Source organism: Oncorhynchus nerka, linkage group LG1 (genome assembly GCF_034236695.1).
Source record: "Oncorhynchus nerka isolate Pitt River linkage group LG1, Oner_Uvic_2.0, whole genome shotgun sequence".
In the NCBI taxonomy this organism is placed as follows: Eukaryota; Metazoa; Chordata; class Actinopteri; order Salmoniformes; family Salmonidae; genus Oncorhynchus; species Oncorhynchus nerka.
The window spans coordinates 17,934,301-17,956,428 of NC_088396.1; the positions used below are offsets into that span (position 1 = coordinate 17,934,301).

The window sequence follows — 22,128 nt, forward strand, 5'->3', positions numbered from 1 at the left end:
TGAACTCGCTCACCGAATCAGCGTATTCGTCAATGTTGTTGTTTGACGCAATGCGGAACATATCCCAATCCACGTGATCGAAGCAATCTTGAAGCGTGGAATCAGATTGGTCGGACCAGCGTTGAACAGACCTGAGAGCAGGAGCTTCCTGTTTTAGTTTCTGTCTATAGGCTGGAAGCAACAAAATGGAGTCGTGGTCAGTTTTTCCGAAAGGAGGGCGGGGGTGGGCCTTATATGCGTCGCGGAAGTTAGAATAACAATGATCCAGGGTTTTACCAGCCCTGGGTTTTACCAGCCCTGCCAAGTTTCCTCCAGACGTGACGCTTAGCATTCCTGACAAAGAGTTCAATCTTGGTTTCATCAGAACAGAGAATCTTATTTCTCATGGTCTGAGAGTCTTTAGCTGCCTTTTGGCAAACTCCAAGCGGACTGTCATGTGCCTTTAACTGAGGATTGGCTTCCGTCTGGCCACTACCATAAAGGCCTGATTGGTGGAGTGTTGCAGAGATATTTGACAGTGCATGTCAGAGTTAAAACCAAACCATGAGGTCAAAGGAATTGTCCGTAGAGCTCTGAGACAGGATTGTGTCAAAGCACAAATCTGGGGAAGGGTACCAAAAAATGTCTGCAGCAGCATTGAAGACTCTAGAGTTCCTCAATAGAGAAACTCTAGAGCTCTGTCAGAGTGACCATCGGGTTCTTGGTCACCTCCCTGACCAAGACCCTTCTCCCCCAATTGCTCAGTTTGGCCGGGCGGACAGCTCTAGGAAGAGTCTTGGTGGTTCCAAACTTTTTCAATTTAAGAATGATGGAGGCCACTGTGTTCTTGGGGACCTTCAATGCTGCAGACATTTTTTGGTACCCTTCCCCAGATTTGTGCCTCGACACAATCTTGTCTCGGAGCTCTACGGACAATTCCTTTGACCTCATGGCTTGATTCTTGCTCTGACATGCACTGTCAACTGTGGGACCTTATATAGACAGCTGTGTGCCTTTCCAAATCATGCCCAATCACTTGACTTGACCTCAAGGGTAATCAATGGAAACAGGATGCACCTGAGCTCAATTTCGAGTCTCATAGCAAAGGGTCTGAATACTTATATAAATAAGGTATTTATGTTTTTATTGTTAATACATTTGCTAAAATGTCTACATTTACATTACATTTAAGTCATTTAGCAGACGCTCTTATCCAGAGCGACTTACAAATTGGTGCGTTCACCTTAAGACATCCAGTGGAACAGCCACTTTACAATAGTGCATCTAAATCTTTTAAGGGGGGGGGGGTGAGAAGGATTACTTTATCCTATCCTAGGTATTCCTGAAAGAGGTGGGGTTTCAGGTGTCTCCGGAAGGTGGTGATTGACTCCGCTGTCCTGGCATCGTGAGGGAGTTTGTTCCACCATTGGGGGGCCAGAGCAGCGAACAGTTTTGACTGGGCTGCGCGGGAACTGTACTTCCTCAGTGGTAGGGAGGTGAGCAGGCCAGAGGTGGATGAACGCAGTGCCCTTGTTTGGGTGTAGGGCCTGATCAGAGCCTGGAGGTACTGAGGTGCCGTTCCCCTCACAGCTCCGTAGGCAAGCACCATGGTCTTGTAGCGGATGCGAGCTTCAACTGGAAGCCAGTAAGTCTAAAAACCTGTTTGCACTTTGCCATTATGGGGTATTGTGTGTAAATTGCTGAGTTTTCATTTTTTATATCTCCATTTTGGAATAAGGCTGTAACAAAACAAGATGTGGAAAGATACTTTCCGCAGGCACTGTAGCCTATTTGGTACAGACGCAGTGCCTCTTAGCCAGACAGTATGTAAACAGACCACAATGTGTTGCCAATAAAATCCACATGTTTGTCTCGAAGGATGTTGTATTTCAAACAGCAGGCTGTAGATTTATAGCACGGCCTGGTCCTGGTTGGAGAGTGAGCTGCATATGTGAAGGCCTTACTAATGTGTGTTCCATAAAACTGTATATAGATTCATAGATTTGATTCATATATTCACATTGATTTGTTCAAGTGTGGAAAATTGTGTTACAGACAACTGTTTCCTCCATTGGATATGGCCTGAACGGAGGCTGACTTACTGTCAGTGGACATGGCATTCAATAAATGCCCAGCCATGTTTCAGCAGAACATAAAAAGCCCATTGTTGCATGTTCTAGATACGACTCCAATGCAGAAGTCTGAGATACGAGAGACGAGGCAGAATATGCCGATCGAAATCCAAACCTCTTCCATGAGGTGGGAATCCTGAAAGTGTGTTTGTGTTTGTCCTCTTTCTCTGGCGACAAAGGAAATGAGACAGATATATTAAAGCCAGAACAGAGCCACTCAATAGTTGTGTGTTAACAGAAAGTTCATCCCGTAGCCTTTTGTGTCACACAGAGGGATAAAACCATTTTTGTCCCAGGGGTTGGTGAATAACAGTTGCCATGGCAGTGCATTAACCACAACCCAGTGAGCGTGCTCGAGGCGAGGCGGAGCACATTTCCCACATAGACACACATGGCAGGCAGGACCAGCAGGATATAGAGCTCAGCCACAGTGTTGGTCATCTATCATCCATTGCTGTCAGGTAGGCCTATGTCTGATCTTGGGGGAAATAATTTGGCTTTCACTCCAAGTCATGGAGGTCATGTGTCATGAAAACCAACCAACCAATCAATTAACACAATCAACCAGTGAATCCAATCCCGCTCATAAAGTGACAAATATCACTGCTGATGGGGAGCGTGACAAAGACTGAGCTGCATAACAAAATCATTATTGTGTCAAATAGACAGTTGAGTGACAGAAGCAATAGCAACGTTCCAACTAACCCATTGTGAAATCATCTGGAGCTCAATCAATAGTGGCACATCTTGGTTGAAATGCGGACATGATGGCTTTAATAAGTGTCTGTTTGCTGTAAAGACGAGCCTCTGTTCATATCATATCACTCATTAGGCTAACACCAGAATGGCTAACACCAGAGAGCACATCAAATCAAATCAAATTGTATTTGCCACATGCTCCTACTCACTCATGATATCATATTCCACTTTACATATACTGTACATATCATGCCCTGATATTATTGGATCAAACCATGAAGGGAAACATTTGTCACCAGTCCATCACAATTTTCAACACATGACTGAACCAAGGGAAACCTATAGCATCCATTCACCTTTGCCCCTAAGCTGCCAAGTAGCAGTCAGGCACTCTGTCTATCAGCTCTGCCCCAGTGGCCTACATCCCCTGTTGCCTGTCCTGTACTGTGAGAGAGAAGGTCAAGCTGCAATATCAACATCTAACTAGGTCCATAGAGAGAGAGAGAGAGAGAGAGAGAGAGAGAGAGAGAGAGAGAGAGAGAGAGAGAGAGAGAGAGAGAGAGAGAGAGAGAGAGAGAGAGCAGCACGATTTGAGACCTGTTGCCACAAGAAAAGGGCAACTAGTGAAGAAATAACAATTGTAAATACAACCTATATTTGTTTATTTATTTTCCCTTTTGTACTCATGGACCAGGCAAGGAGGGCATTAATCAGAGAGGCAACAAGGAGACCAAAGATAACCCTGCAAAGCTCTACACCAGAAATTGGAGTATCTGTCCATAGGACCACTTTAAGCCGTACACTCCACAGAGCTGGGCTTTACGGAAGAGTGGCCAGAAAAAAAGCCATTGCTGAAAGATAAAAATAAGCAAACACGTTTGGTGTTCACCAAAAGGCATGTGGGAGACTCCCCAAACATAGGGAAGAAGGTACTCTGGTCAGATGAGACAAAAATTTAGCTTTTTGGCCTTCAAGGAAAATGCTATGTCTGGCGCAAACCCAACACCTCTCATCACCACGAGAACACCATCCAGCATCATGCTGTGGGGATGTTTTTCATCAGCAGGGGCTGAGAAACTGGTCAGAATTGAAGGAATGATGGATTGCGCTAAACACAGGGAAATTCTTGAGGGAAACCTGTTTGTCTTCCAGAGATTTGAGACTGAGGAGGGGGATTCACCTTCCAGCAGCATAATGACCCTAAGCATACTGCTAAAGCAACACTTGAGTGGTTTAAGGGGAAACATTTAAATGTCTTGGAATGGCCTAGTCAAAGCCCAGACCTCAATCCAATTGAGAATCTGTGGTATGACTTAAATATTACTGTACACCAGCGGAACCCATCCAGCCTGAAGGAACTGGAGCAGTTTTGCCTTGAAGAATGGGCAAAAATCCCAGTAGCTAGATGTGCCAAGCTTATAGAGACTTACCCCAAGAGACTTGCAGCTGTAATTACTGCAAAAGGTGGCTTGACAAAGTATTGACTTTGGGGGGTGAATAGTTATGCATGCTCAAGTTTGATTTTTTTTCGTCTTATTTCTTGTTTAATTTCACAATCAAACATATTTTGCATCTTCAAAGTGGTAGGCATGTTGTGTAAATCAAATGATACAAACCCCCCAAAAAATCAATTTTAGTTCCAGGTTGTATGGAAACAAAATAGGAAAAATTTAAACATATGTTTCCCTTGCCAATAAAGCCCCTTGAATTGAAATTGAATTTAATTGAGAGAGCGAGACAAAGAGAGAGAAAGAGGGGCGGGCGGGTGGGCGGGCGGGGGAGGCATCGGTGATTAAAGGCCACAAATCCAATCAATTTACCATCCATTTGATAAGAGGTCCTTTAACAACAATGGCCTGACCTGGCCTGCTTTCAATTCCCAGAACACAATAGTTAAACTGGGAAGGTATTGTACTGTACTCTACCGTACTCTAGTATGCTGTCATCTGACCTCTCTGTCCCCTCAACACTGACTGTGATGCTATTACACCTTGGAGTGCTGTTAAACACCACTCCTCGCACACACAACACTCCTTTTCTCTCCATGGAGAAGCTTTGTGCCTCTCTCCTAAGGTGTTGTGTTTAATTACTCTATAAATCGGAGGTGGTGTTTTCTCAGCTGGAGTAACATTCGCCATGCTGTTGGCTGGATTGTGTGTTACGTCTAACCCTAACCCTGAAACAACACTGGCACCAAGACAGGCCCACTGACATGGTTTAGCGTTTAACCACCACAATAATACCACTCTATTTACATAGAACCACTATAAAGGACTTATTCTTTGGTGCATGAGTCGGAGGAAATTGAAAAAACATAATCTATCGCCTACGCAGATCCTCAATGGGTCCTTCACAAAGGACCATAGAGAGGGCTGTCTGGATTGACCATCATGCATCATGTTTGCATTATTTGGTATTAATCTCTTCTTATCTCTTCTCGTCTCTGCAGAGACTCATTCAGTGCAGAGGAGTAATAATATCCGGCACTGATTATGGATGTGAGATAGGAGGTCCCCTATGGGTAAGTCGTTTAGCACCGTGATGGGCAGTAAAGCACAGTCTCTCTCACACACATACATAGTGTGGTAGTCTTTCCGTGTCAGTGTAGATAGTACACTATAGGACGAGAGCAGTGTTAGCCCTGTAGCTATTCTTGTCCAAATATCCGACTGTGAGAAACACTGTAGCGTCAGAACAATAACTGAAGTCTCCAGGGCAATTAGACAATATTCAGTCCCTGTTTTTGCCATCGCAGTCTAGGGCTCTATTCAATCTGGGTTCTATTCAATCTGGGCTCTATTCAATCTGTATTACTGGAGCGTTACAGAAAGCGCGGTAAAATGTATAGGGCTCCTATTGAGCTGACATTGGCAGCGTTTAGACCTGAGACACAAGTCAGATCAGAGGATTCTCTATAAACCTATTCTCTCTAAACCTCTTCTCTGTAAACCTCTTCTCTATAAACCTCTTCTCTCTAAACCTCTTCTCTATAAACCTCTTCTCTATAAACCTCTTCTCTATAAACCTCTTCTCTCTAAACCTCTTCTCTATAAACCTCTTCTCTCTAAACCTCTTCTCTCTAAATCTCTTCTCTATAAACCTCTTCTCTATAAACCTCTTCTCTCTAAACCTCTTCTCTATAAACCTCTTCTCTCTAAACCTCTTCTCTATAAACCTCTACTCTCTAAACCTCTTCTCTCTAAACCTCTCCTCTATGAACCTCTTCTCTATAAACCTCTTCTCTATAAACCTCTTCTCTATAAACCTCTCCTCTATAAACCTCTTCTCTATAAACCTCTTCTCTCTAAACCTCTTCTCTCTAAATCTCTTCTCTATAAACCTCTTCTCTATAAACCTCTTCTCTAAAAACCTCTTCTCTAAAAACCTCTTCTCTATAAATCCAGGCCTTTATGGTACACCAAATATGACAGGATATTACAGGCCTTCATTTCTGTTGTAAAGTCTTCCTCAGGGAGAGAGAAGGGGATTTGTTGACTCTCTCTCTCTCTCTCTCTGGGTGAACACACACACGTAATCACACACAAGATGGAGCCCCCTGGCATATTCCGAATAGAAAACTGTTCCAAAGGAAAATCTAATTGGCCCTCTTCTCTTTGATGACTTTCACATGCTCATAAAGCCTGATTGATATCCCGGTTAAACCACTCCCGTAAACTCTCCCTCGACTCATCCCCTCCCTCTCTGATTGAAAAGACACAGAGGGGTGAGGGAGGGAGCGACAGAGACAGAAAGACTAAGCAAGAGTGAGAGAGACTGAGAAAGAGAGTGAGAACGAGGCAGAAACAGAGAGAGAGAGAGAGCGAAGGGAGAGAGAGAAAGACAGAACGGGCAAGGGAGAGAGAGGGAGGCAGAAAGAGGGACAGAGGCTGAGGTTATGTCGGCGAGAGAGCGAGAGACAGAGACGGAGAGAAGTATTCTGAGAGACAGACAAATAGAGAGACCAGGAGGGACGTGAAAAGTGAGAACAGAACAACTGTGACCATCTGCAGTCACACACACCATGCCAAACTGTTGAGTCTCTCATTACTCTGGTCATGCTATAGAGACTGAGTCAGGAACACAAAGAGAGATTGAGCCAGAGAGACAGAAAGAGAGACTGCCGTATGGACGGCAGTCAAAAGAGCCCTGACACAAAGAGCCAGTGTGTGTAGCCCCAGACTATTCGTCAAGCTGCAGTCTCAATGGAGAAGGCTCATTCAGAGCAGCTCTGGTCCAGGGCCCTGCTCTTCCAGCCACTTAGTTTGGACTGGAGCACAAGGCAGGCCAACCACAGAGCTCCATCCTGTCCGCCCAGCATGCACTGCGCCGGCCACAAAGCGTGGTGGAGGAGATGGGTGGCAGCCCACTTCACACTCCAGAAGCATCCTGTTGATCTGGGCATCTGACAAGACAAACAGGAATCATCCCCTGTGTCAGATGGCTCATTAGGAGAGACATGGAGTGAGCAGACTGTCCAGAGAGAGAGCGAGAGAGCGAGAGAGAGAGAGAGAGAGAGAGAGAGAGAGAGAGAGAAGATGAGAAAAATAGAAAAAGAAACTAGGATTAGAGATAGAGAGAGAAATAGAAGGAGAGAGACATTATGTGCGTTTGTGTGTAAAAGAGAGAGCGAAAGAGAGAGAAAGTGATATGGAAGGTGGGGGTGGGGGAGGGGGTTGACCTCCAAACCTGCTGCTGTAGCTCATCCCCATGTTTCTAGCTCCAGACCCCTCCATGGACTCCACTCCCTTCCACATCCACAGCTGGGGCTGCTTCCTCATGCCCGTCCATCCATCGACACCAGCTGTCACGTGACCCACCACAGCCTGTCAACACCACCACACAGCCCCCACTCAGACCCTCTCAATCCCCAACAGCTGCCTGGGACCCTCTGTGGGAACCGTGGAACCGAGGCTGTCCGAATAAAGCCCATCAGAAAAATCTCTAATCTTTAGGCTGAGCAATGCAGATCATAACAGCTGTTCTCATTCTTGTATGGGGATGCTATAACTGCAGACAGGTACAGTAGCTATTGCATGAGAAAAAACACTTCCATTGTACACTGAACAAAAATATGAATGCAACATGTAAAGTGTTGGTTCCATGTTTTATGAGCTTAAATAAAAGATCCCAGAAATGTTCTACAAGCACAAAAAGCTTATTTCTCTGAAATGTTGTGAACAAATTTGTGCTTTCCCAAGATAATCCATCCACCTGACAGATGTGGCATATCAAGAAGCTGATTAAACAGCATGATCATTACACAGGTGCACCTTGTGATAGGGACAATAAAAGGCCTCACAACCGCAGACCATGTGTATGGTGTTGTGTGGGCGAGTGGTTTGCTGATGTCAACGTTATGAACAAAGTGCCCCATGGTGGTGGTGGGGTTATGCTATGGGCAGGCATAAGCTATGGACAACAAACACAATTGCATTTTATCAATGGCAATTTGAATGCAAAAAGATACCGTGACGAGATCCTCAGGCCCGTTGTCGTGCCTCACCTCATGTTTCACCAATGCATGGCCCTATGTCGCAAGGATCTGTAAACAATTCCCGGAAGCTGAAAATGTCCCAGTTATTCCAAGGCCCCGCATACCCCCCAGACATGTCCCCAATTGAGCATGTTTGGGATCCTCTTGATCGACATGTACGACAGAGTGTTCCAGTTCCCACTAATATCCAGCAACTTTGCACAGCCATTGAAGAGGAGTTGGACAACATACCACAGCCCGTAATCAACAGGCTGATCAACTCTAAATGAGACGGTGTCGTGCTGCATGAGGCAAATCGTGGTCACGCCAGATACTGACTGGTTTCTGATCCACACACCTACCTTTTTTTAATAAAGGTATCTGTGACCAACAGATGCATATCTGTATTCCCAGTCATGTGAAATCCATAGATTAGGGCCCGATTAATTTATTTAAATTGCCTGATTTCCTTATATGAACTGTAACTCAGTAAAATATTTGAAATTGTTGCATGTTGCATTTATATTTTTGTTCAGTATATATGAAATGCTTTGTAGCTTCCTGACTCCCTATTAATATTATAGAGATGTGATTTTACAGTCCAGACAGTTATGCCATTTGACATGTGTTGAGTGGTTTTTCCTACTACAGTATCAAGGTAGAAGCTGCCAACCGAGAAAACAAAGGACAAAATAAAAACAGAAACACAGCATGTTGGACGTCCTCCCATTTCTCTCCTCTTAAATGAACTTGTGTTCTATATGAGCGCACACACCACAGCCCTCTAGCTAAACACGTAGAGGGGACACAAAGCTCCGGTGTGATTCGTCCATGGAGCCTCCTCCTCACCTTTGTTACTAAACCCAGTCAGCGTGGCAGCACGGAGCAGCACTGAGAAGCTAATATCAACTCTCAGGCCTAATCTGCCATCTCTCTTCATTATTAACAGATGTGCCCTGGTTGCTGCTAGGACTAAGTGTCGTTGCTTGTTGTTCCACTCACTGAGGCGCGGACAAAACACCATTTATGCGACATAAGGATTTTCCTAGACACGAGGTAGATCAGCAGTTAGAAAGACAACAGGGATCATTCTCTGGGGATGAAGAGGTCTAACCTCGCTCACGCATCAAAGGATCGTATTGTTTACTTGTGTCGCAGAGCAAAGAAATGTTATGCTGGCTAACACTCGCCCATGACTGGGGTTGCCTAATCAGACTGCTGTTGACTGTAATTCATAATTACTTCTCTGATAGAGTTCAGTGTGTCAAATCGGAGGGTCTGCTGTCCGGACCTCTGGCAGTCTCTATGGGGGTGCCACAGGGTTCAATTCTTGGACCGACTCTCTTCTCTGTATACATCAATGAGGTCGCTCTTGCTGCTGGTGAGTCTCTGATCCACCTCTACGCAGACGACACCATTCTGTATACTTCCGGCCCTTCTTTGGACACTGTGTTAACAACCCTCCAGGCAAGCTTCAATGCCATACAACTCTCCTTCCGTGGCCTCCAATTGCTCTTAAATACAAGTAAAACTAAATGCATGCTCTTCAACCGATCGCTACCTGCACCTACCCGCCTGTCCAACATCACTACTCTGGACGGCTCTGACTTAGAATACGTGGACAACTACAAATACTTAGGTGTCTGGTTAGACTGTAAACTCTCCTTCCAGACCCATATCAAACATCTCCAATCCAAAGTTAAATCTAGAATTGGCTTCCTATTTCGCAACAAAGCATCCTTCACTCATGCTGCCAAACATACCCTTGTAAAATTGACCATCCTACCAATCCTCGACTTTGGCGATGTCATTTACAAAATAGCCTCCAATACCCTACTCAACAAATTGATGCAGTCTATCACAGTGCTATCCGTTTTGTCACCAAAGCCCCATATACTACCCACCATTGCGACCTGTACGCATGGCCCTCGCTTCATACTCGTCGCCAAACCCACTGGCTCCATGTCATCTACAAGACCCTGCTAGGTAAAGTCCCCCTTATCTCAGCTCGCTGGTCACCATAGCATCTCCCACCTGTAGCACACGCTCCAGCAGGTATATCTCTCTAGTCACCCCCAAAACCAATTCTTTCTTTGGCCGCCTCTCCTTCCAGTTCTCTGCTGCCAATGACTGGAACGAACTACAAAAATCTCTTAAATTGGAAACACTTATCTCCCTCACTAGCTTTAAGCACCAACTGTCAGAGCATCTTACAGATTACTGCACCTGTACATAGCCCACCTATAATTTAGCCCAAACAACTACCTCTTTCCCAACTGTATTTAATTTATTTATTTATTTTGCTCCTTTGCACCCCATTATTTTTATTTCTACTTTGCACATTCTTCCATTGCAATACTACCATTCCAGTGTTTTACTTGCTATATTGTATTTACTTTGCCACCATGGCCTTTTTTGCCTTTACCTCCCTTCTCACCTAATTTGCTCACATTGTATATAGACTTGTTTTTTTGTTGTTTTTTTTTTATTTTTATTATTATTATTATTTTTTTTTTACTGTATTATTGACTGTATGTTTGTTTTACTCCATGTGTAACTCTGTGTCGTTGTATGTGTCGAACTGCTTTGCTTTATCTTGGCCAGGTCGCAATTGTAAATGAGAACTTGTTCTCAACTTGCTTACCTGGTTAAATAAAGGTGAAATAAATAAAAATAAATAATTACATAATGTTAGATTGAGATTTGTGTGTGTTTGTTTGTTTGTTTGTGTGTGTGTGTGTGTGTGTGTGTGTGTCTGTGTGTGTGTGTGTGTGTGTGTGTGTGTGTGTGTGTGTGTGTGTGTGTGTGTGTGTGTGTGTGTGTGTGTGTGTGATATGACATCTTCAGGTATATAGTGCATTCGGAAAGTATTCAGAACTCTTCCCTTTTTCCAGATTTTGTTACGTTACAGCCTTATTCTAAAATGGATTAAATAAAACAAATGTCTCAACAATCTACACACAATACCGCATAATGACAAAGCAAAAACAGGTTTTCAGAAATGTTTGCTAATTTATTCGAAATAAAAAATAGAAATACCTTATTTATATAAGTATTCAGACCCTTTGCTATGATCCTTCGAAATTATGCTCAGGTGCCTCCTGTTTCATGATTGGCGTTCACCTGTGGTAAATTGAATAGATTGGACATGATTTGGAAAGGCACACACCTGTCTATATAAGGTCCCACAGTTGACAGTGCATGGCAGAGCAAAAACCAAGCCATGAGGTTGAAGGAATTGTCTGTAGAGCTCCGAGACAGAATTGTGTCGAGGCAGATCTGGGGAAGAGTACCAACAAATATTTGCAGCATTGAAGGTCCCCAAGAACACAATGGCCTCAATCCTTCTTAAATGGAAGAAGTTTAGAACCACCAAGACTCTTCCTAGAACTGTCTGCCCGGCCAATATGAGCAATCGGGGGAGAAGGGCCTTGGTCAGGGAGGTGACCAGGAACCAGATGATCACTCTGACAGAGCTCCAGAGTTCCTCTATGGAGATGTGAGAATCTTCCAGAAGGACAAATATCTCTGCAGCACTCCACCAATCAGGCCATTATGGTAGAGTGGCCAGACAGAAGCCACTCCTCAGTAAAAGGCCTATGACAGCCCGCTTGGTGTTTTCCAAAAGGCACCTAAAGGACTCTCAGACCATGAGAAACAAGATTCTCTGGTCTGATGAAACCAAGATTGAACTCTTTGGCCTGAATGCCAAGCGTCACGTCTGGAGGAAACCTGGCACCATCCCTACGGTGAAGCATGGTTGTGGCAGCATCATGCTGCAGGGATGTTTTTAATCCGCAGGGACAGGAAGACGAAAGATGAACTGAGTGAAGTACAGAGAAATCTTTGATGAAAACCTGCTCCACTTGAACCCGATCGAACATCTCTGGAGAGACCTGAAAATAGCTGTGCTGAGACCCTCCCCATCCAAACTGACAAAGCTTGAGAGGATCTGCAGAGAAGATTGGGATAAACTCCCTAATACAGGTGTGCCAAGCTTGTAGTGTAGTACCCAAGACGACTCAAGGCTGTAATCGCTTCCAAAGGTGCTTCAACAAAGTACTGAGTAAAGGGTCTGAATACTTATGGAAATGGGATATTTCAGTTTTTGCAAAAATGTCTAAAAAACACTTTTTCTTTGTCATTATGGGGTATTGTATTGATGAGGATTTATTTTTTATAAATGTTAGAATAAATCTGTAACGTAACAAAATGTGAAAAGGGCCTGAGGGGTCGGAATACTTTCCCCAAGGCATTGTGAACAAAGGTAGTGACAAACTGAGTGCGTTGGTAAATCCACTCTGGTCTTGTCAAAAGCTTTAACTCTAGAAAACAGCCAATGTTCCAAAGCAACAATCCTGCTCGATCTGTCCACCTGATCAGAGAGAAATGTGAGCTGGTACTAACAAAACATAATCATTCCAATAAATAAAGGTTACTATAATGACCAATAAATCAACATCCCATCTGCCTTTGTTGTATTTGATTACTGTTCGATACAATGTGCTTTGATATGAAACGGTAGCCTTTTCTCTTGGGGGAGAACCAGAGAGAGGAGAGGAGAAAGAGGAGACAAATCAATATATCCCTGTCCTGCAACTAATTCCTGAAGACGTGATTGTGTGTGGGTGCGTGAGAATGTCTACCGTTGTGTGCATGCGTGTTTGTGTGTGCACGTGTGTGGTGTCGACAGATCAGCCAGCCCCAGCGGAGTGATTAATCTGTAGCGCTGTGTATGGGACTGATGATGTGCTTGTCTCTCTGTCTTGATCCCCACATCCACACACACACACACACACTCTCTCTCTCTCTCTCTCTCTCTCTCTCTCTCTCTCTCTCTCTCTCCCTCACTCACTCACTCACTCACTCATCGACCTCATTAACATCGACCCACCAATAACATCCAATTCTCCCATGTTCACTTATGATGAGGCATGAAATAGGTCCTTCATAAGGGGTCCTTCAATAATAGGTCCTTCAATAATGCCAATGACAACAGCAACATAAGATACACCATCCACCACACGTTGAGAGACAGAGACACCGACACAGAAAACCACAACGCCTTACTAATACACTTGCAACAGCCTCTCACATATTCTTCATACCCTATATACAGCATGGGTCATCTACTGTGGATTGTCCAACAGACGTACACACACGGAAATACAACGCCGCACACAACCATCACATCATCGACTGTACTGAATGAAGGAGAGAGATTGCAATTGCTTCAAGCGGAGCGATGAGATATCGAGCGTGTGAACGGAGCCCCCTGCTGAGCAGTCTACCCTGCTATTGTGTGGCGTGAACCCAAGCAGCCTCAAGTCGGCTAAAGCCCCAGTAAACAAGGTGGTGAGAAGAGTTAAACATCTCTTTTGTTACTGTCCATTCGGGTACCTTTTTTCTCCTGGCTCTGCTCTTGGTTCTCTTCTGATGTAGTTTCCATGGTTGGTTTTATCCCATCCACCAAAAATGCTTCCTTTCAGCAGAATGTTCTCCTCCTATCTCTCCCTCCCTCGCTCACTCTCCTCCACTCACTCTCCCTCTCTCTTTTTTCTCTCTCTCTCTCTCTCTCTCTCTCTCTCTCTCTTGCACGTACCCTCGCTCCTTGCTCTCGCTCTCTCTCTTGTGCTGCCCTGACTGAAGCACAGCTTCCTAGTATATCACAGTTCCTTTCCAAGACGCAGAGGTCTTGTCGGATGATATTTGGTTGTAGCTTAGAGGTCCAGAAGCAACGATGCCAGCTAACCTAACGCTCCACCATACGTCTCTTGAGATTCCACTTTCCCAGGAAGTCTGCTTTATTTACACTGACTGTTTAGGCATTCGGTCTGGGTAGCTATGGAACCACTTGTCGCATCAACCATACACCTCACTCACACACACCCTCACACACATCGACCCCCCCCTGCTCAACCCACATAGACACTCCCTCCTCTGAGGCGTCTCGGGCTCAGGGAGGCGCACCATGAATGACAATTAGGGGGCTGCTTGCCCTGCCTGCCTGGTAAGAATGGACTGGTTACATCACAGGAGTAGATGTGTGTGGGAGAGTAGGGACCCCCTCCCTTGGCTGTTGGGGGGCTCCACCGGATGAAAGCCCCATTCTGTTTTGTGTGGTGCTGGGAGAGAATGGGGGAGAATGCATGTCAGCACACAATCTCCAGCCTCTCTTTCCCATCCGACCAAGGGGGATGGGAAAGGGGGAGGGTGGGAGTTTGGGGGAGAGGGGCAGGCCACTGATTTGCACCATATGCCTGCCCCCTGCTCCCGTGGCATACATTCACAACCTCTGAACGCTGTCTCCCCTCCATCTGGTAACTTTTAACTCCCACATAAAAGCACACAAGAAAAGGTGGATGATCCCTCTCCCCCGAACAAGCAAAAGGAGCATCTCCGATGTTTGTACGGGTGAAAGAGGAAAGCCAGAGAGAAAATGGGCGAAAGAGAAAGAAAAAAACATGAGAACTGTAGAGGCATTAGGAAATAGAAGGAGAGAGAGAGAAGTGAAGAAGAGGCTGAGAAAGGATGCCTGAAATTATGATAGGGAGAAAGAGAAACAGAGAGAAAGATAGAGATAGAAACAGAGAGACAGAGAGATAAAAACAGAGATAGAAACAGAAAGACAGATAGAGATAGAAACAGAGGCATATAGAAACAGAAAGACAGATAGAGATAGAAACAGAGAAAGAAACCGAGAGACAGAGATAGAAAAATAAATAGAAACAGAGACAGATAGAGATAGAAACAGAGAGACAGATAGAGATAGAACCAGAGAGACAGAGAGATAGAAACAGAGAGACAGATAGAGATAGAAACAGAGAGACAGAGAGATAGAAACAGAGAGACAGAGAGATAGAAACAGAGACAGATAGAGATAGAAACAGAGATAGAAACAGAGAGACAGATAGAAACAGAACGACAGATAGAGATAGAAACAAAGAAATAGATAGAAACAAAGATAGAAACAGAAAGACAGAGATAGAAACAGAGAAACAGATAGAGATAGAAACAGAAAGACAGATAGAGAAACATAACAGACAGATGAGAGCAGCCAGACAAGAAATAGAGATAGAAAAGAAAGACAGAGATGACCAGAACAGACAGGGAAACAGAGAAACAGATAGAAACAAAGAGACAACAGAAAAACAGATAGATGAAACAGAGAAACAGACAGGGACAGAGATAGAGATAGGAGACAAGGAGACAACAAGAGAGATGACCAGAGACAGACAGGGACAGAGATAGAGAGACAAGGAGACAACAAGAGAGATGACCAGAGACAGACAGGGACAGAGATAGAGAGACAAGGAGACAACAAGAGAGATGACCAGAGACAGACAGGGACAGAGATAGAGAGACAAGGAGACAACAAGAGAGATGACCAGAGACAGACAGGGACAGAGATAGAGAGACAAGGAGACAACAAGAGAGATGACCAGAGACAGTCAGGGACAGAGATAGAGACAAGGAGACTACAAGAGAGATTACCAGAGACAGACAGGGACAGAGATAGAGAGACAAGGAGACAACAAGAGAGATGACCAGAGACAGAAAGGGACAGAGATAGAGAGACAAGGAGACAACAAGAGAGATGACCAGAGACAGACAGGGACAGAGATAGAGAGACAAGGAGACAACAAGAGAGATGACCAGAGACAGACAGGGACAGAGATAGAGAGACAAGGAGACAACAAGAGAGATGACCAGAGACAGACAGGGACAGAGATAGAGAGACAAGGAGACAACAAGAGAGATGACCGGAGACAGAGTAGGGACATATAGAGACATCCAGACACAGACAGAGAGAGACAGAGAGAGGAGTCTTGGAGAGAGGCTGTGTTTGTTTATCTGAATCGGTCTGGGTCTGGGGAGAGTCCTGAGGCATGCTAATGAGAGAGTCATCTTTGAGTGTGGAGCCCTGCTGCTGGAGTGCTGGTAAAGTGGGGTCTTCTCACGGATTCCACACCACAGAGAGGAGGGGGAGCAGCGGGAGAGAAGAGGAGAGGGGAGCCTCAGGGGTCAGGGAAGTGATCTTAGCAGGGGTCTCACAACAACAAACGCTAGCCTGTACAGATCTGCAAGCTTTTTCATTTATCTCCCCTATAAAACCTAAAGCGTTTACATCATCGTTTGAAGTAGAAAAAAAACTGTCAGAACATGAGTATGGATAACGACATCTAAAGCTAATTCTTCATGAGTAAAATCTCATGAGATAGAAATGCAGGTTTGCATTTTACATGTGAGGATGACAAAGATTTAGCTCCATGGTGATTTGGATGTGATTGATGCTAATTGACATAAGTCGTTCACTTGAGGCTTGGCATTATGGCGAACCTTGTAATTATCCAATTAAATAGATTGTGAGAACTGCCGAGCGAACAAATGAACGATGATGACAATCATGTCTAACCCTATCCACAGTCAGCTCTCCTTTCCTGGCCAAAAGATAAGAGTTCAGCTCTCTCTTTTGGAGATACAGTAGAACTCCCCATGAGAATTCTTATCCTTCACTCTCTCTTATACCTTTCATACCAAGATGTTTTTTTCCCGCCAACTTCACCAAGCCGCCAACGTTTTCACCCCTTATCTTTATACCTGAAAGGAATTGCCAGCAACAAAGCCTGTACTTTTATTTCCGCCGAACCGACACAGTCATGACTGAGGTAATGTATTCAAAAGTCCCGCCAACCGACACAGTCATGACTGAGGTAATGTATTCAAAAGTCCCGCCAACCGACACAGTCATGACTGAGGTAATGTATTCAAAAGTCCCGCCAACCGACACAGTCATGACTGAGGTAAAATATTCAAAAGTCCCGCCAACCGACACAGTCATGACTGAGGTAATGTATTCAAAAGTCCCGCCAACCGACACAGTCATGACTGAGGTAATGTATTCAAAAGTCCCGCCAACCGACACAGTCATGACTGAGGTAATGTATGCAAAAGTCCCGCCAACCGACCTAGTCATGACTGAGATAATGTATTCAAAAGTCCCGCCAACCCCTCAACCTAAACGCCACCTTTCATCTCACCGTCTTAGGCACACATTGAAGTATGAACATTCTACTTGTCCTTGTCAACCACAAAGCTTCACAGAAATGCTTTAAATGCTTTTTTTCCTTCCCCGCACCATTTAAACGTATGTACAGTTCTGTCCTTGAGATGTTCGTGTCAATTGTCACAGAAATGCTTTGGCATTTGTTTTATTACTTTGACAGGTAAATATCTAAAGACCCTTGTATTTAGCAAATACGTGATGGGTTAATATGCATACATTTCTAACTGAAACTACAAATCGCTCAGTAGGCCGTCTTTAGCCAAAATAACTGTTGGGGAGTTTCAAAGATGAGACAGTGTGCGATGTGATCACATCCAGCGTGGATCAAAAACGCAACTTTCTGAAATAATCCTACAAATGAGGACATGGGCCAAAAGATGTGGACATGGGCTCTCTTTCAAAATACTACTTTCTTGTCACAATGACCACGGTTCCACATGTTCTTGACGTTCAAGTTAGAATGTGTTCAACAAATATTATTTCAATTTTATTCTGTTATATTAATTTATATTAATTCTTTACAATAAAATATAGGCCACATGTGTGTTGATTGTGATCAGGGCAGTGGAGTGTAGGCTAAGTGTGTCTCTCGTCTGTTTAACAAAAAAAAGAAACTATTGATTTCATTTGCAAGGAGCAGCAGACCAGTAACATAATAAACTCAAATGCTATGCTATTCTGTTCTTTTGAAAATACATTTGATCAGTCTTATAATGTTTCTTAAGACCTGCATAGTGTATAAACAAATGAATAATGCATTTATTTGCCTAACCGGCTCATATAATTACCATAACATAGGCTATCCGACAACATTTTGAGTAGCCAACGGGAAAAAACAAGGTCATTATTTACAAATATTTACAAGTAGGCTATGGCAAGCTGCTACCTTTCAGGTTATCGTGACAACAGTTGCAACCACAGGGTCAAAGTTGAATGCCTCTTGCTCCTTCCCGGCACAAGAATGAGGTAAAAATAGGTCTGTGTGAAACAAAGGCAACAACGTAAATAGTAGGTCATTGATAGTTTTATAGTATTATAGTATTAGGATAAAGTAATCCTTCTCACCCCCCCCCCTTAAAAGACTTAGATGCACTATTGTAAAGTGGCTGTTCCACTGGATGTCATAAGGTGAAAGCACCAATTTGTAAGTCGCTTTGGATAAGAGCGTCTGCTAAATGACTTAAATGTAAATGTAAATGTAAATGTATTTTATTTGAACATATGGGTTGTTTTAGTTTTGTAAGCTAAGCTACCCCTTTAATTATTTAATTTATGGATCAAGCCTTAGCAGTCATTCTGATCTCGCTCCCAATGATCAGTTCTTTCGTTTATTGTGTTGCTATCCAGCGGTTCTGAATTCGCGATGCACTCGACTGTGCAATAGCCTTTTGATTTGAACTTTTGAAAAGTTTTGGTGTGTATACTAGGCTACTTAATTTAATTGATATATGTTACAGCACTTTCTCTATGCATAGCCTTGTTCTGAACACCTCTAAAACAAAGGTCATGTGGTTTGGTAAGAAATATGCCCCTCTCCCCACCAGTGTGATTACTACCTCTGAGGGTTTAGAGCTTGAGGTAGTCTAGCAAGATTGTACACTGTCCTTCTCTCAGCACATATCAAAGCTGCAGGCTAAATTTAAATCTAGACTTGGTGTCCTCTATCATAATCGCTCCTCTTTCACCCCAGCTGCCAAACTAACCCCGATTCAGATGACCATCCTACCCCTGCTAGATTACGGAGGCATAATTTATAGATGGGCAGGTAAGGGTGCTCTCAAGCGGCTAGATGTTCTTTACCATTCGGCCATCAGATTTGCCACCAATGCTCCTTATAGGACACATCACTGCACTCTATACTCCTCTGTAAACTGGTCATCTCTTTATACCCGTCACAAGACCCACTGGTTGATGCTTATTTATAAGACCCTCTTAGGCCTCACTCCCCCCTATCTGAGATATATACTGCAGCCCTCATCCTCCACATACAACACCATTTCTGCCTGTCACATTCTGTTAAAGGTCCCCAAAGCACACACATCCCTGGGTCGCTCCTCTTTTCAGTTCGCTGCAGCTAGTGACTGGAACGAGCTGCAACAAACACTCAAACTGGACAATTTTATCTCAATCTCTTCATTCAGACTCAATCATGGACACTCTTGCTGACAGTTGTGGCTGCTTTGCATGATGTATTGTTGTGTCTACCTTCTTGCCCTTTGTGCTGTTGTCTGTGCCCAATACCATATTTTGTGCTGCTACAATGTTGTGTTGCTACCATGTTGTTGTCTACCATGTTGTTGTCATGTTGTGTTGCTACCATGTTGTTGTCATGTTGTGTTGCTACCATGCTGTGTTCTCATGTGTTGCCGCCTTGCTATGTTGTTGTCTTTAGGTCTCTCTTTATGTAGTGCTGTGTTGTCTCTCGTCCGGGTTTGGCCGGTGTAGGCCGTCATTGTTAATAAGAATTTGTTCTTAACTGACTACCCTAGTTAAATAAAGGTTAAATAAATAAATAAAGTAAAATACTGCATTGCGGCTGTGGCATTCAGCATACTTTTTACTAAACGGTACAAGTTAAATAGTATGCGATGATGAGTACATAGTATGCAGTTTAATATGTAGTAAACTAGTATGGTTTTTCGTACACAGCCATGGAAAATCCTATGTGAAAGCAGTCTCTCTCTCTCTCTCCCTCTCTCTCCCTCTCTCTCTGTGTGTGTCTCCCCCTGGCCAAATAGGGCTTTGTTTAATCAGGTCATCAGCAGTTGACTGTTGTTTTAACATAAATCATCCTCAATATGTAACGTTAAGCAGCAAAGGTTGTCATTGTTTTATTACTTTTGCATGCACAAACGCTACATCTCTGGCCACTGTTCAAAACAATCGCATTCTAAAGTGTCTAAATGACATTTCAGAATGCTATTTTTCGAAGAACTGCCAATTTCACTCAAGACCAGATCGGAACAGGGAAACATCATTTGCTCAAGTTCGTGTGTTACTGTCCTAGGGTAATGCCGCAGAAAAATCAATTCCTATTTCCACCAGAGAAAACGTTAGTCGAGGAAAGAGGCCAGATCGTGGAAGAGAAGAGAAAAACACAAAAGGAGGGCCTGTGCAACCCTGACTGTGAAGACATTGCACGTTTCTGTAAGTACCAGCTTCCAAACATTAACTCCCTCCCTTTTACGTTCCACATTCGAACCACATGTCTCTATCCTTTGTGTACCCTAACACCACAAACATGTTTGTGGACTTCAGGACATTTCAGAGGCAGAAAGTGAACAGTTGTCGTAATTAGGGTCCAAACTATTGCGGTGCACAAGTTGATATGATATAAATATAACATCAGCCTGAAATGCTAATGTGTGTTTATCTTCATAAAGCACCTGTGGATAGCTTTCCGTGAGAACAATCTCAACACTACCAAATATGTATCTCTGCCTGAAACATGATAGCCATTGAGGTCCCCAAAACACTACTTTGACTGCCTAAATGACTGTGAGAAGATCCGCCGGCCATACTTGACAAAGCAGGGCGTCACTGCGTACTCAGTACCAGTGTTAAGAGTGTGTGCCAGCCCCCTTGTCAAGGGCACAATCTGAACGCTGATGAAGCACAGTAGAATGCAGGGAGCTGCATTTGTGGCTCAGTCATTATGGCTCGGTCATTGTGGCTCAGTCATTATGGCGTGAGACTGGCCCTGAATGCTCCCTGAGTGCTCACTCACCCGTGAAAGACCTGCGCCCTGCTTGGCCCGTTCCCGAGGAAGGCGTTCTCATGGACCAAGGAGTTCCCAAGCCTTAAGCCTATGGCCTCAGCCCCGACACCATTCATTCATACACACTAACAACAGAACAGGCTCAGGCTCAACATACTATCTCCTTTTACTGGGACTGATGACTGGGTCAAGGAGGGTGGGGTGGGGCGCAGGGAGTTGTGAACATCCTGTCCCTTGTCTATGACAGACGGGACAGAGAAAAATCAAGTTTGATGAGTTGTGAGATATGTGTAGCAGGCCAGGGTGGAAATATTCAAACATTCTGGTAGACTTTTATGCCAGGAAACCATGAGGCAGGCTTCGGTTGGCAATAACCCCAGATAACTTCACGCCACAGTAGACTGTGTTGACCTACTTTTTTGGGAGGACTTCATAAGTCAACATGCTCTATATTTCTGACGGCATGGTTGGCATGCTGCACCGTCCATTATGTCATTGATTTGTTATGCATATCCATTCTGTTGTTTGTTGACCCATTTAATGTAAGTGGCTCCACAAGAACAAATGCAACCCATGTAACATTGAGCCCTGTAGTTTATCTAGCTGAACAAGTCTCAACCTACCACTTATAGTTAGCCTAGTGTGCTACATTGAGTCTACAAAACATATGCTCTTTCCATGACATAGACTGACCAGGTCAAATTCATTTATTTAACTAGGCAAGTCAGTTAAGAATAAATTCTTATTTTCAATGACAGCCTAGGAACAGTGGGTTAACTGCCTTGTTCAGGGGTAGAACAACAGATTTTCACCTTGGGGATTTGATCTTGCAACCTTTCGGTTACTAGTCTAAAGCTCTAACCACTAGGCTACCTGCTGCCCACTACAGTCAACGTAGATGAAGGGGAGACAGGTTAAAGATGGATTTTTAAGCCTTGAGACAATTGAGACATGGATTGTGGATATGTGCCATTCGGAGGGTGAATGGGCAAGACAAAAGATTTAAGCCTTTGAACAGGGTATTGGTAGTAGGTGCCAGGCGCATAGGTTTGTGTCAAGA

General features: G+C 44.0%; 1 protein-coding gene across 5 annotated transcripts in view; it reads right to left on the reverse strand.

Annotated features, from left to right (window-relative positions):
• gpm6bb (glycoprotein M6Bb) overlaps window positions 1-22,128 on the reverse strand; it is a 51,634-nt gene that overhangs the window by 12,591 nt on the left and 16,915 nt on the right. The window contains exon 1 of one of the 5 annotated variants that reach the window (XM_029633401.2): window positions 13,684-13,827. The exons of 2 other annotated variants lie outside the window; for them this stretch is intronic. In XM_029633401.2, coding sequence (XP_029489261.1) covers window positions 13,684-13,732 — 49 coding nt within the window. In that variant the 5' untranslated portion in view covers window positions 13,733-13,827. Of the gene's footprint in view, window positions 1-13,683; window positions 13,828-22,128 lie in introns of those variants that run through there. 2 more of the 5 variants (XM_029633649.2, XM_029633506.2) reach the window with 2 other exon arrangements.